Source organism: Oreochromis aureus, linkage group 12, assembly GCF_013358895.1.
Source record: "Oreochromis aureus strain Israel breed Guangdong linkage group 12, ZZ_aureus, whole genome shotgun sequence".
NCBI classification, from domain to species: Eukaryota; Metazoa; Chordata; class Actinopteri; order Cichliformes; family Cichlidae; genus Oreochromis; species Oreochromis aureus.
In genome coordinates this window covers 29,570,801-29,585,189 of record NC_052953.1, presented here as the reverse complement: position 1 = coordinate 29,585,189, position 14,389 = coordinate 29,570,801, and the positions used below count along the sequence as shown (strand labels likewise).

General features: G+C 42.2%; 1 protein-coding gene across 9 annotated transcripts in view; it reads right to left on the bottom strand.

Annotated features, from left to right (window-relative positions):
* Window positions 1-11,266, bottom strand: part of fbrsl1 (fibrosin-like 1) — a 276,987-nt gene extending 265,721 nt beyond the window's left edge. For 4 of the 9 annotated variants that reach the window (XM_039620495.1, XM_039620496.1, XM_039620497.1 and 1 more), the window contains exon 1: window positions 9,917-11,265. In XM_039620495.1, coding sequence (XP_039476429.1) covers window positions 9,917-10,219 — 303 coding nt within the window. In that variant the 5' untranslated portion in view covers window positions 10,220-11,265. Of the gene's footprint in view, window positions 1-9,916 lie in introns of all 9 variants that reach the window. The other 5 variants (XM_039620500.1, XM_039620499.1, XM_039620501.1 and 2 more) reach the window with 2 other exon arrangements.
* Window positions 11,267-14,389: the final 3,123 nt, after the last annotated feature.

Below are 14,389 nucleotides of genomic sequence, written 5' to 3'. Positions count from 1 at the left end.
CATGTAATACTGTCTGTGGGAAAACAAGAAAATGACTTTTCTAGCACTTTATCCCAATATCAAAGGTGTTTTTCAGTACCGAATTGTTGCACAGAACCATGACTGTATGTTTTCTCCCCGATTTTGTGGGGCACTCAACAGCATTCATTTGCAGCAAGCACAGAAAAGATAGATTTAACTGCTACCCAACATACAAGAGGCTCATCACTATCGTTTATTGATAGTTTTGAAAAACTTGCTATGTCATATTATTCACAGGAAGATAGGAGGGTTAATAAAATAAAGAAGATCATAATAACAAATAAGGCAATAAGCCCCAAAGCCACACTGCACTATGAAAAGCAAGCAAGAAGAAGCAAGGGGAAAATATACTCTGTTAAAAGGGTCATCTGAAATACCGACTGCACCACATATCAAGAAAACTGCCTGACAGTCATTATCAGAAGTGGATAACAATGGTCAGTGAAAGGGTGATAATCACTCAGATGGAGGGAAAAACGACTTTCCCTTCATTTACAGTACATCAGGAGTGACAAACTCCTCCTCGTAGACTCCTGCCCCTACACAGTCTTTCTGAGATTGCGGATGGGCGACAAGGTGCTTCATAACGACGGCACGACTGAGCGTGGCAGCTCAATCCACTGTTGTCAGACAAAAGTCATCCAGACAATGAATGGAGCCGAAGTGGCAATGGGAAAGAGAGAAATTCCACATTGCATAACCAACCTCTTATCTAAGCTCTATTATCTTGGCCACGGCTTGTTATATGGCTGCCAAAGCTATCGCACAAAACACTGAAGCAACAGTCCTTATTTGGCTTCGCCTGCACCCACACAGAAACTCATACACAGAAAAGGCTAAATGTTGCAAATACAATCAACACACCAACAAACAATGAGCTGTAATAAATTGCAGCCTAACATATCACTGTATCTTATTTCAGATGGGGAGCTGAGTGCTGAGCAATTATTGTTAGCATCGCTTGGCCTATAAAGACTATTCCCCTCAGAGCTGGTGTTGGTAGTGAGTGTTGGTAGCAGAAGAGCATGTCGACAACTGTTAACGCTAATTGCTTTCACACCAAGAGCGATCTATTAAGAAAACATGCAGCAAGACTCTGCACAATGTCACGACTGTGTGAGTCATGCCTTTGAAAACAAGCCATTCCTGAAAAACATGACCACATGGACTGGAGGCTGATTTGTAATCTGCATGCTGTTTTTGAAGACTTGAGATTTGTGCCACTAATACCATGTTGCTGAATCATCCCGGTGCTCTAAAAGCTTTAAACTGTATCATCAAAGTGAAAGCATGAATACGGTCAAATATGGTATTTCAGTGTCAGCTGTTAAACATTGTGTAGCGTCTTTATCTACTCTGCTCAAATTTTATTTACTTATAAAAGTAAAAAAAACAAACATCTAATGATACCACAGGTTGGCATAAAATACTATTTTTACACCAATAGAGCTATTAGCTGAAAACGTGGCCTTTTTTTGGCACGGTGTGCAGGGCGTTCTTGAACATTTTGAAGAAATTGAACAAGTGGAGGTCAAAACAAATAGTAGCAAGGAAAAAAACTATGACGAAAAAGCATTTGAAATAGGAATAAAATCCATTAAAGATCTGACGCAGGACCTGAGGACCTGAGAGATCATCTCACCCTTGTCGAGAAGACATTCTTAAGCCTTAGGTATGAAAAATTACTGGACTGAAAAGTCAGTGGCAATAGTTTTTATGGAGCAATTAATCCAAATTTGAAATTTCTGGCCGAAATTGTCAATATGTGCACAGGATGTCGGGAGAGAAGTACAACAGTGAGTCACTGGAGCCATCTGCAAAATGCAGTTTAGGCTCTGTCATGGTTTGGGGCTATATTTCAGCCAGTCGTGATGGGGATCTTCAAAATTAATGCAATGAATGAAGGTAGGAAAGTACCATCCAAAGTTGATCAACCATGCAACACCATCTGGAAAGTGACTGATTGGCAACAGCTTCATTTATGAGCAAAACCACAATCCCAAACATACTGATGATGCAGTAAAAGTATATCTGGATAGAAGAACACACAATGGAGCGCTATCAGTCATTGATTGGTCTCCCTGGAGCCAGAAACTCAACATTATTGAAGCAGTGTGGGATCATCTTGATAGAGAACTGAACAAAAGGCAGAAACATCTAAAGAAGAGCTTTGAATGTACTTTAAGAAGCCTGGAAGACTATTCCTCATGATTGGAAGGAAAGGAGGAAAGGAAAGGAAGATCACATAGGAAAGTTCAGGCTATGTTGAAAAATAAATGCAGTCATAAGAAATATTGACTTCTAAGCTGCTTGTTAGAATTGTACAAACTCTGTTCTTGCCTTGTACATATGTTTCAACAAATCAACCCCGTACCGATTTTCCTTGCAAAATGTAAAGAAATAAAGGTTGATTCAAGACTTTTGCACTTCTACGCTTACATTTAGTAGTAATCATTCCTTACTCGAGCTTGCAAGTTCTGCCCAGTTTAAAACCGGGATAAAGCCAAAGAGGCACGTTCTTTGTCACATTATGCAGCTAATTTTTTCTTTATTTAAAGTACATAAACCATGTCATCATTTTAACTCTAATATGTCGCCTGGTAAACTCAGGTCCTCTCTCTTTCTCAGGTACAGCTTGTTTCTTGCAAGCAAGCAAACACACACACACACACAAAAGCTTTTATATTTGCTTGCAGCAGAGTGTTGTTGAAATCACTATCACTTTTCCCCAACACACAACTCTTAGTGACCACACCGCAACCTTTCTACAAAATAAGTCTGCAAGGCTGGAAAAACGACCTCCGATCGTGCACATAAACAAAATGTTGAAAAGGGATTCAAGTGATATGAAGGCTGAAGTAAGCCAGGCTTTCAGAGCTCTCTCTTTGCTCTATGCCAGCGAAGGACACGGCTGAAAAGGAAAACAGCCATTACTTAATGAGCCACTTAAAGAGTGCCCTCTCTATTTAGGTTTCATTACTTTTATTGTAAATCCTTCACAGCACTCGTCTGCTAGTCATTCATTCAGAGCTTCCGCGGCCAAGTGCGCCATTATATATTAACCAAAATCACAGGGCTGGAAAATACCTCAGCTGAATGACAATTATGATTACTATGAAGTTATCCCCCCAAAATGTCTTTTTCTTAAACTACTCAAATGCAATGTCTTTTGTTAACATTGTTTAATAACATTCATTAATCAAGAAGCCAGAGAGTGGTTGTGAAAAGCAAAAAAAAGGGGGGTACAAATCAGCAGCAGATAATTACTGGGGAAACCTCATAACAGTGCAGCTCCTAATCCATCGCAGGCTCGGGGACAGCATCTTAATCAGAAGGTAATTACATCCTGTCATTCACCGCAATGAAAATACGGAGACAGGAAGATGGAAGACGGCTCAGGACGACAAGCAGGAAATGGATATATATGCCTACAACACGTGCTTTTATGTGCCTCTTATTATGTGTCAGGGTGCACTGTCACCAAGCTTTCAGCTTTAAGCTTGAAAACAAAGAGGCTCTTATTCTGACAGTTAAAAGTGTCGTTACATTCAGACACCAAAAACAGACAGAGCTTCACAAAGCTCTCACTGGAGAGGGCAGGCATTAATCCCACTGGTTTCCACCCTTCAGAAATCAACAAATACATATTATCTCACCTGATAAAAAGATACAAATCATTCTTAGCTCATGACATTTTTCATTACTTGTCTTCTTGTTGTTTTCTTTGTTTGTTAGTAACTGAAAAAATCTGTGCCAGTGATTTAATAAATGCCAAGCACAAAAGAGGCCATCAAACGTGTTCTCGTGTTTGCTCTCTTTTCAAACAGAAAAGAGAGCAAACACCAACTTTCGCTTTCACTGCCATCAAGAACAGTACTCATTATTATATTATATTATATAGTATTTGTGCGCCATTGTAGCTGATTTTTGTAAACATCTTAAATCAAATACAGTTAACGCCCACGTTTGCTAGGTCGCTGTCTTCTTATCTGCCTTTACAGGAACACTACTTCCCTGTGTTGCAACCAACTGTTGATCAGAGTGAATAATGTGAAACTGGCAGCAGAAATGTAAACTGCATTGTTTCCATGCTTGTGCCTGTGCATGTGTAGACGTTTGACTCAAATTAAACAAGCAATAGTAAAAAAAAAAAAAACCCCACTACTTTCTAGTTCTACTAGTGGACAGAAAATACACAAGGAAGGTAGGTTTAAACAAATGTACCTATTTTGGTCCACTGTCACTGAAATCTATGATGCTTTGCCCTGCCAGAGTAACATGTGACTCCCTCAGGAGCTCTCCATTGGGCTGCTATTTATAGGCTGGTAAACTGATAAGGTCACAAAATCTAATCAAATTAAATCTACATTTTTTTATTCACTCCCTTTCCTTTTTTCTTAAACTGTAATAAGCCAGAAAGACATGTAACATTTCTCATTGAGCAAATTACAAAAGGAATAAAATAACATGTTCATATTCCTTAAAACAGGCCTGTAAAAACTGCAATAAACCTACTTTATATATGGAATCTACAACAGCACCTAAAAATGAAAGCACCTGCACATCAACTCATTAACATCTTAACAGCTGAAACAATTTATATGTGTTAATTAGAAATGAACAAAAGGGATGCCAGTAAACCAAATCTCTTTACACATTATTTTGCAGTTAAGCTTTGGGAAACTGCGATGCTCATTTCCCCTTTTTTGGAGAAGATCATTTGCAACCTAGATCGGCTTTGGGAAGTTCCTAATTCAAATATGCGTTAAATGCAATCTCTAAGCAGGCCTCACACTTTTGTGAATACAGTGTTGGCAGTAACAGACAAAAGTGATCATCCTGCTTCCAGATCCGCAGCATCGTCATCAACCAAAAGTTGGTTGATTAAATGAATTGACGAAGGCCTGATGGGTCACAAAAAAGGAAAAAGCATACTCAAACTGCATGGCACCAGTGACATCATCATTAGCAAATTAGACAGTTAATTATCTATTAGCTATTTGACCGATCTGCATGTCTATATCGCTTTCAACCACGGTCTAAGTGTTGATGTTGCATGCTTTGTCTACCAGAGGGCACTCAGCAACTCTCCTGTTGGCAACATGTGTTTGGAAGAGCACAAACACGACAAGCTGCTGATTCCAGCAGCATGGGGCGGCGCGTAAATAAATAACCCACGACTTGCTGTGACACAACAACATTATATTAGTCAGGACTCATAAACGATTACTATCTGAAAGAAACAAATACCATATTTTTAGCTCACCAAATAACCTTTAACTTATTGCTTGTGTCACGGATCATGTTCTGATGCTATTCAATAATTAAATCAATATAAATGCACAATGACCAGTTGACTAGGAAGCCATTCTTTAAGGGGAAACTTTAAGAATATACAACTTGGGCAGCTGCATGCTGGAGGTTCGGTCATGTGTTTGTGTGTGTCAGACAGAGAAAAGGCTTGCGAATGTGACCATGCATTTATCAGCCATGCTGTCGCCTACAGTGTGTGACAGTTAGAGACAGCCAGAGCTTGGGGACGTCCCACTGGCATTAAGAAAGCTCTCTCCATGGGATGCGTCAGCCAATGAGCAACGGAGCCTCGGGGGGCTGCCTTGTTAATTAAAGCCGGAGTTGTTTGTCAGTGCCGACATATGATGCACAGCACTATCACCGTTGGGGGAAAGTGAAAACACGAAGCAAGATTGCTGCAACCCCTGCAACAAATCTGCTGCCTCACCATGGAAGCAAGACATCTCACTACAGCAAAGACCGCTGCGGTTTAAGGTGTCAGTGTTGGTTTGCACCGTGTTACTCAAGTGGCAACGAGCAGAGCGGAAACACAAAGCTGACCCAGGGAAAAGATGTGAAATTATAGGATTTTTGGGCTCTTTAAAGCTTTACGCAATCCGTCAATCTCCTGAAAGCCAAACCTTCAGTTTAAGCTCAGGATTTATCGGCACGTCTCTGCACAAGTGTGCTTTCTAACATGAAATCTTGAGTTCTGGCCTTACCAATAACTCCAAATAGTTAACATGTGGTCATATCTGGGTGCTAACTATGAGACACTCGAGTGTAGCTATATTAAGGGGAAGTCTCTGGGGGGGAAAAAAATCTTTCTAACTGCTGCTCTGACTTCATCACAGCACTTGATGATATATAATGACACATATTTGTATCTGGAATGTTGCTGGCTCAAATCCATGCACAAGCTGCCAAAACACAGGCAGAGAAAGTGAAGCAGCAAATCTCAGTTTCCCTAACAACTACTGTCAAGCTCCTTGAGGGCAAGGGACTTAATTTCCCCATACTGCACCAGCGGTGCTGCTCAGTAGCCAACGATCAAGGATGATTAGTGTGCAAAACTTGAGAAAACAGAGCCATGCAGGAAAACAGCAAGCAAAACGTCCCTGGATACACAAAGAGACAGAGTCTTTGATATATGAACCCATTTTCTGCCAGAATCCCAGACCCCCTTGGCCTCCTGCCCTTCACACTGTTGTAATATCACTAAATCAACTAAACCTAAATCCCCCATTAGACTGAATTTAGAAACCCACGCTGTGGAACGAAAAACCCAAACAAATCTGTAAATTCATGTTAAAGCAGATGAACAGAAGGATTGTGGATTAACGAGAGGGGATTTGCCACTCCAACATCACTCACAGAGCAAATGGAGCAAATCAAACATCTTATTAATACGTTGACAGATGGATAATTGTGTCATTTTATTATCTCCTCACTTGCTCGATACACACAGGGAGACTTCTGTAGGGTATAAGCTGTAAAGCATAATTGTTTTATATCGCCGGTATGTCCACGAAATTGGCCTTCAGGAACTGAAAGAATTCCCGAAAGTCACTCATACTAATATATGGGCCAATTTATCCTTCTTCTTAAAGTCATATTTCTTAAACAGAGAAAAAAATAAGGGAATAATTTTCCTGACTCATGCACAATGATTCCATTCTTTGCTTAAAAAAAGAAATAAAAACCACAGAAACTGTTCATATGAGCTTTTCTCCTTTTCAACAGCCCACAGTAACAGATTGACTATTCTTGAATCATCACTGAATCATACCCACATTTTAAAAAAAAAATCATCATAAGGTGCCTGTGACAAAGCAGCACGGCTGTGTTTGCATAGTCGATTTGCACAGGTAAGTAAGCGGCTTTCCTGCGAGAAACGAGGGGATTCAAAGCGAATAAACACGGTGTAATCAAATGCGGCTGTGGCTGCAAATTGCTTTCGGCTGTAATGAAACGGGGTTACGGGGTAGCGGGCAAGACCACCACACAGCCTAAGCCTTCATCGAGGGAGCTCGATCCTATCGGCGCTGAGCTGTGCTTAGAGTGGAAGTGCTCTGGGAGTAACCCATAACCTCAGGCATGAGTTACAGACTAGAATGGGACAATCGAACGGCAGTAACCCAAAGGTGACGTAGATTTTATGAAACACGTTCACCCTGAAGTGCATCAGAGAGCAGACACACACACACAAAAAGATTACAGGGAGATTTGAAAGCAATGAGATTAAACACAAGTAAATATTGCTATGTTGGCCATATGGGCTCACTGAACCCTGGGAGGGTGGAATATTAATGATGGTGAAATCCTAATGAGACCGACTGTATGGCCTGACATAAACACAACCGTGCTGGCCATCAGTCACTTTAAAGAGGTCAGGAGGACCACACGCTCGCTCTCCAGAGGGTGTGCCAGCTTATCGGAGCATAATGCAATAAGTCAGCGCTATTCCCTGACTGCTCCCCCCCCATAATTGATGAGTAATTAGCACAGGTAGAGTAGGTCATGAGCTCCACTCAAGCACACGGTGAGTAGGTGAAAGAATGACTCATGGACAGACGATGTGATGGTCTCGGTGGGCAGAGGGCATTTCACTCTCAGTGATGCAGCTAAAACAAATGTCATTACCGTTGTCACTTACAGCAAACAGTACATGAAATTAGCACTAAGTCAACACTCTGATTTCATTTACCACATGCACAGAAATCAAAGGCACAAAAAAACCCCTATCTGTGCTCATCTCTTCTTCTAATTGTACCAGATCCACTAACATCATTTAATAAGCGCAGGCCATTTGCATGCAAATCAGACCAATTATCAACAAGTAGCTGGCATGTGAGTATCATTTCACATTGAGCTGTATCATGCCTCATTTGCGTAGCCTTGAAGCATAAGCTTCTGCGCAGCGCACAGTGTTCTTTCTCCGTGTTCACTCAACACAGAGAATTATTATCGCTAGTAAATGTGTAAAACTAAAATTGGATAATTATCTGGCTTCGCCTCGCTCTCACAGAGGCAGCATTTATTTACTGTAATTTTTTTATTAAGATAAAGCCTCAAAGGATAAATCTAACCTCGTCTCCCACATCAGAGACAGATGTCCAACTTGTGAACTAAAAAGACGTCTTACAGCATCACAACACGTGTTACTTTTCCCAGAAGTCATTAAGTGCAGCGCACTTCAAAGTCTTCCAGCCATCAGAAGTGGCTGCCATGCAGCACAGAGGGTGAAAACACTTTTACATACAAAATCACACGGAGGTGAATGAGGTGAATGGGCAGCAACACACAAATTCTGTGCACACTTGATAACAAGTTTATCTGGGGTGAGTGCCGCTTGTGAAATTTAGCCTGATTAGCCAAAAAACTCTGTGGTGTCATTAAAGCAGTTTTACATCACTGCACTCGCCTTTTACATCATTATTCTTCTCATATAAGTTAATTCCCAACAATATTTCAGGGATCGCCCTTCCACTCCTATCTGCTTTCCCGCCTGCTTTAAGTACCATGAAGCTAAATGGAATTGCAGGATAATCACAGATGACCCTGACAGGTTAAACTTGTTAAGAGCTGAGCAGTGGAGAATTGATTATCAGCTTCAAGTGTGTGAATCCTGCATTCAGAATAGACAACTGGTTAAGATTTTATGCTGCAAACATGCAGTCCACCACTATATTGAATAAGAGCTATGTAGGAGGCATGACTGATGATTGATTAATAGCCACCATAGTTAAGCTTACATAGAAAGGAGTGATTGGATCCACAGTCTGTCATATGAGGCCATCATCTTAAAATACACAGACATCAGTGGATATTAGGTATAAATTTTTAAAGGTAGTTATTTATATATAGTACCATCCTCAGAATGAGCCATAAAAAAACAACAACAAACCTGCCTCATCAGTCTGCCTAATATCCCACAGGGAGCAATGTTTCATTTGTCATTTGGAAAGTAATGAGATAAAGGAGCTAAATAAAGGAGGGTGTCACAGGGGAACCTCCTCTCTTCCTGAAATCACTGCTCTGACATCTGACATAGCTACCACACAGTAATGACAGCAGCAGAGTTATCAGCACGTGGTGTGTCAGCCTCCAACACACGAATGATGTAATAGGCAGTTTATCAGAGGTCAGAGTGTCAAGAAAGCAGAAAACAGAAAAACGCACAAACCAGATTCAAACCTGTCTCACCAAAGCACCTGTTTATTCTCCAATCATATGCTGGCTCTCTGAAGCACTGAACTTGTAATTTTCAAGAAACAGAAGTGTGTGTGTGTGTGTGTGTGTGTGTGTGTGTGTTGTAAACACTTTCATGACAAGGACTCCAAACAGACACACATCAAAGCGAGCACTGATCACCTTGAGGGATATCCTCTCATCTACAAATATCAGACGATTACAAGAGTAATCCTCATCCATCTCATTACCGCCATCTCAAGTAAATTGGCTACAAATTGGACTAGTCCTTCATGTTGCTGGTGAGTGGGTGAGGAGCCACACACACACACAAGCAGACAGACACACACACGCTTGACACATGATGAAGAATGCAAACACACAAACAGTTAACGATCCGCTTCCTCCCTACCTCCAGACGGTCCAGGCTGATGAAGCTGGCGATAGCAAATCCATCAATGATGTCCTCCTCCTGCGAGCTGGACTCCCGTCTCTTTCGCCGCGGGGGGCGCGAGGCTCTGGCGGCGGCCGCGGGGTGCGGAGCTTTTTTACCGGGCAGGGAGGCGGCGTCCCTCCCCGGACTGTGTCCCTCCCTGTCGGAGCAGGAGGAGTTGGGGTCGGGGCTGCGGGCGTCTCTGCTCCCAGCCTCCCGCAACCTCCGCACTCTCTCCCGCTTGGACCGACATCTCCGACCCTGCTTCAGTTTCCCATCCATGCTGTCAGAGAATGCTCCCAGAGTCCGAAAGAAACAGCAATATTACTCCACAGCTCGCGCAATATCAAATAACACACACGCGCACGCACGCACACACACGCAGACACACACACCGGACTGAGGATCGTAGCCTGCGCTGCGCTATAACGTGGAGACAGCGCTGCGTGCAGGGCTGTGTAAATAACGAGGCGACCGTAGCCTCACAACAGTGGATGACCTTGAGTATAAACCTCGCCAATCTCCATTGCGATAAGCAAATGTTCCAAGTATCCCCGCGCAGGCGAGCGACTGGGTGAGAGTGAGCGAAGCGACGCGGATCCGCACGCTATTCTGTCACGAATCTGCGCCGTGTCGACGCGCTGGCCGCTAAAGCAGGTGCAAAAAAACGGCGAAACGCTCAAAATCCGCGCACTGCACTCGCCTCGTAACTTTTGGGGCATCTCAGTAATAACGAGCGGCGTTCAAAGCGGGAGCTCGCAGCATACTGCAGACAGCGCAGAGAAATCATGTCGCTGCCCGTTGTTGTTTTCCACCACCCCAATCCATGATCCAAGTCTGGCAAGAAAAAAAGAGAGAGAGAGACAGTATCTGGACAGTATCCGTCCGAGATAATGCTGATAATAAACGCCCGGTAAACGTGTCGATAGAAGCTGTCGAAGGAGAGAATAATCCCGTGGGCTACGCGTTGACTTTTAAGCCATATTCCTCTCCGCTCCGCGCTTCAGGAGTAAAGGATCCGAAGTCAGAGAGCTACTTGGGCTATGCGCAGTGTTTCCTAAATGACCCGAGCCGTCCGGATAAGACAGACATCCAAACTCCATAGGGCAACGAAGCGGTCTATTCCAGTTTAGATAACGTTGAGTTTCCCTACAAACCTCCACTCCAGTCCGTCCCTCAGTTGCTCAGTGGCTCCTGGTATTTTCTGTTCGCATAATAAGGCTTTGATAAGTGTCCTTAAAGCGACAGGAGTGATTAAAATCTCTCTCTCTCTCCCCCCTCCCCTCTCTATCTCTCATTCCCTTCATCCGAAATTAAGATACGCAGTCAAGCTTCAGAGAACCCACATAACTGACGTATTTCCGCCACCTCTGGCCTACAATTTACCATAGGAAGGAAGCTTGTAAAAAAAAAAAAAAAAAAAAAAAAAAGCCAGAGAGAAAGGGAAAATCATTCTCTCTCACTGTTGGGTGAGAGTTAGGTACTGTTGGGTACACTTTGTCATACAAGGCGCTATTTTAGTCTGTCTGTCTGCCGGAGCTGATGCCACATCATGCCGTTTCCCGCTGACGGTTTGCGCTGTCTCCCTCTCACAAACTCTCATCTATCAGGTTCTGACAGCTTCTCCATTCCGAGCATGCTGGCTCTCCCCCCCTCTCCCCCACCTCAACCCCCAACTCTCTAAATTCACCAGCAGACAACAGAAAGTGTAAAGCTGTAAAGCTGCGTTTCACTGTCACATAAAGGTCAGAATTTCATGAGTGGACTGTAAAAAATATATATATATTTGAAATATGGGTTTGTCATATTTACGCTGCCCAAAGCCTTTTTTTTTTTTTTTTTTTTTTTTTTTTTTTTTTTTTTTGTAAAGCCTGAGCAGTATTGGTGTGGCTCTGCAGCGTGGGGACTCCCCGGGGGTCCCTGAGGGAATTCCAGGGAATCCTGCGCAAAGTGAAACTGCTTAATTCATCTGCTTTCTATCAGAAACCAGGGCAATGACATTATACAATCACTCCACTGTGTAATATTTATTTCCATTGTAGGTTTCACTGCCCTTACTGTGACTGTAACACCACCCAAACTGTAACGGAGACTCTTGCAAGCCTTTATAAATGTATGTTTTCTCCCCCTGCAGAGCCATCAGGTTGTGGTGCAGGTCCATTAATATGCAAACGTGTAGGAACAGGTATCTCAGATTAACAGATACTCTGTTCTGTGATTATGTTTTCATAAAGGTATTTTCTCAGTCGACTTCTTCAATTACATGGAAACATAACCTCAGAAGCCAACAGTCCAATTTTCTAGGCAAGCTAGTTTATAGATTGTAGATTATGTTTACTTCCAGAGGATCTGCATCTCATTTCCAGTTACAGAAGTCGAGGAAGTTGTTCCTTTGTAAATGTCTGGTTAGTATTTGCATAATACTTTGCTTAGCTGGAAACCTGTTCGCTTGCTGTGGGCTTGAATAAAAGAAGCTTGCTGTTTAGGTTATTATGACTTTATTAGCAAATACATGGCATGCTGTCATGTGCTCTCTGATGAACTCGTAATGCACATGAATTAAAGAATTTTGCAAAATACTATATTACGGCTATATTGTGACCGATGAATGATGCCAGAGACTTTGTGGCAATCGTCTCATAAGTATGAAACCTGAAGATGAACCGCACCACTGAGTGTGAAATATTGCTTATAGGAATCCTCTGGCTTATCACCTGATTTTCACACTATGCCAAACAGGAGAGTCAAAGCTACAAATGCTATCCTGGAGTATTTAGGCAGTTAGTGCAGTGGATCAGGTGTGGAAATTTTCTTTAACATAAGAATCTTTGGTGGAACTGCAAAGCAATGCATCAAAATGCAAAATGAAAGTACTTTTATGCAAATACAGAGTGCTGCAGGGTAAATTATCCAGCGCACTGCAGGTGATTAAACCACAGTCTGCACTGAGTGAGTGAGCATGATGATCCTTTTATGATAAACATCAGGTTAGGCTGTAACCTGTGCATATGCAATTATAAAATTGTAGGACTCTTGTCTTTTGTTTACAGCTGTCCACAGTTCAAGGCCCATTGCTGAGTTTGTTATATGCCCTCATTTACATTTCATTGAAGTTGTTAGTTTGAATAAGGCAGCCGCTGGGCCTATATGTCACTTTGAAGCAGGATAACCAGGTGAGCGGTGCATCGATCTTTGCGCCAGTGCACTTTTCGTCTTGAGACGGTATCGTTTTCATGTTACTTTAACTGCTGTGAATAAACCCCTCTCTGTTTGAGCAGCTTTGCGAGAACTCATTCAGTAAGGAGATTAAAAAAGGGGGAACAGGTATGGTGTGAGGGCCGTGGAGGAGAGGGAAGAGATTACCTCTGTTTCTTCCATGCAACTATTTGCTGTGAGCTTAATCCATAGCTACAGACTCTGAGCTCCCACATCACAGTCATTCAAACGCTAGTCTGTTTGAAACGCTTAGCCCCAGCTGCGCTGGAAGCTAAAGGAGGGGAACCTGTCATGCTTTTTTATGATGTTTAAGTGGCAGAATTGTTTTTCTTTGCGTCTGCCACCACGATAAGGATTCACTTGATGTTGCTGAGGTCAAGTTGCTCATTGCTTAAAGTTATTTTCCGCTGCGATAGTTCTAAGAGTCTGCTGTGTGGCGCTGACATGGGATTGAGAGGTGAGAGATTTGAAGCAGGCAATAAAAAGTCTCTCTCCAAGTACACGCTGTATCCTTTGTAAAGAATGTAGCCCCACAGAAATCAATAAGGCTAGATTTCACAGTGGAACCCCAGATAGCTGTAAGATGCACAAATCCCTACACTGCTGTAAAGAAAAAAAATCTTTCAGTGTCACAACATAATTTGTGCACACATCGTGCCAGTATATTACCACCGTTCAACAAACCATCTCTTTTTTTTAAGGTATAGTTGAAATGGCAAACGCTTTTTTCCCCAGCCAAAAACGTTGGCATGAGAATATGGACATTAAAACAAAAAAGCTTTCCTGGAAGTTTTTTACATTCTCAAGTCATGTCTTACAGGTCAAGTATAGCGTGACACAAATGAGGTAAAGTTATGAAGTTGGGTTAATGAATGATTAGGGTTAGGCATCTAAATCACTTGGTTATGGGCAATGAAAAAGTGTGTTTATGGCCATGTTATACACCCAACTGCCAATTAGATTGAATGTAAACAATAAGATGCTCAGTCTACTATCAATGGAATTTCTATGTAGCCTTCTGGGCTGGTTCAGTGTAATGACTGTGAACTGCCTGTCCCTTAAGTTTATTATAGGGAGGCACGGTGATGCAGTGCATAGCGCTGTGGGCTCACACCCAGTTCAAATCCATTTGCATTAAAAATCTTCAAAAAGACACCGAACACTTTTCAGTCCTGTGAAGGGTGGAAATTCTAATTCTAATTATAGATTAGGAAGTGAGGGCTGACCTTAACAAAA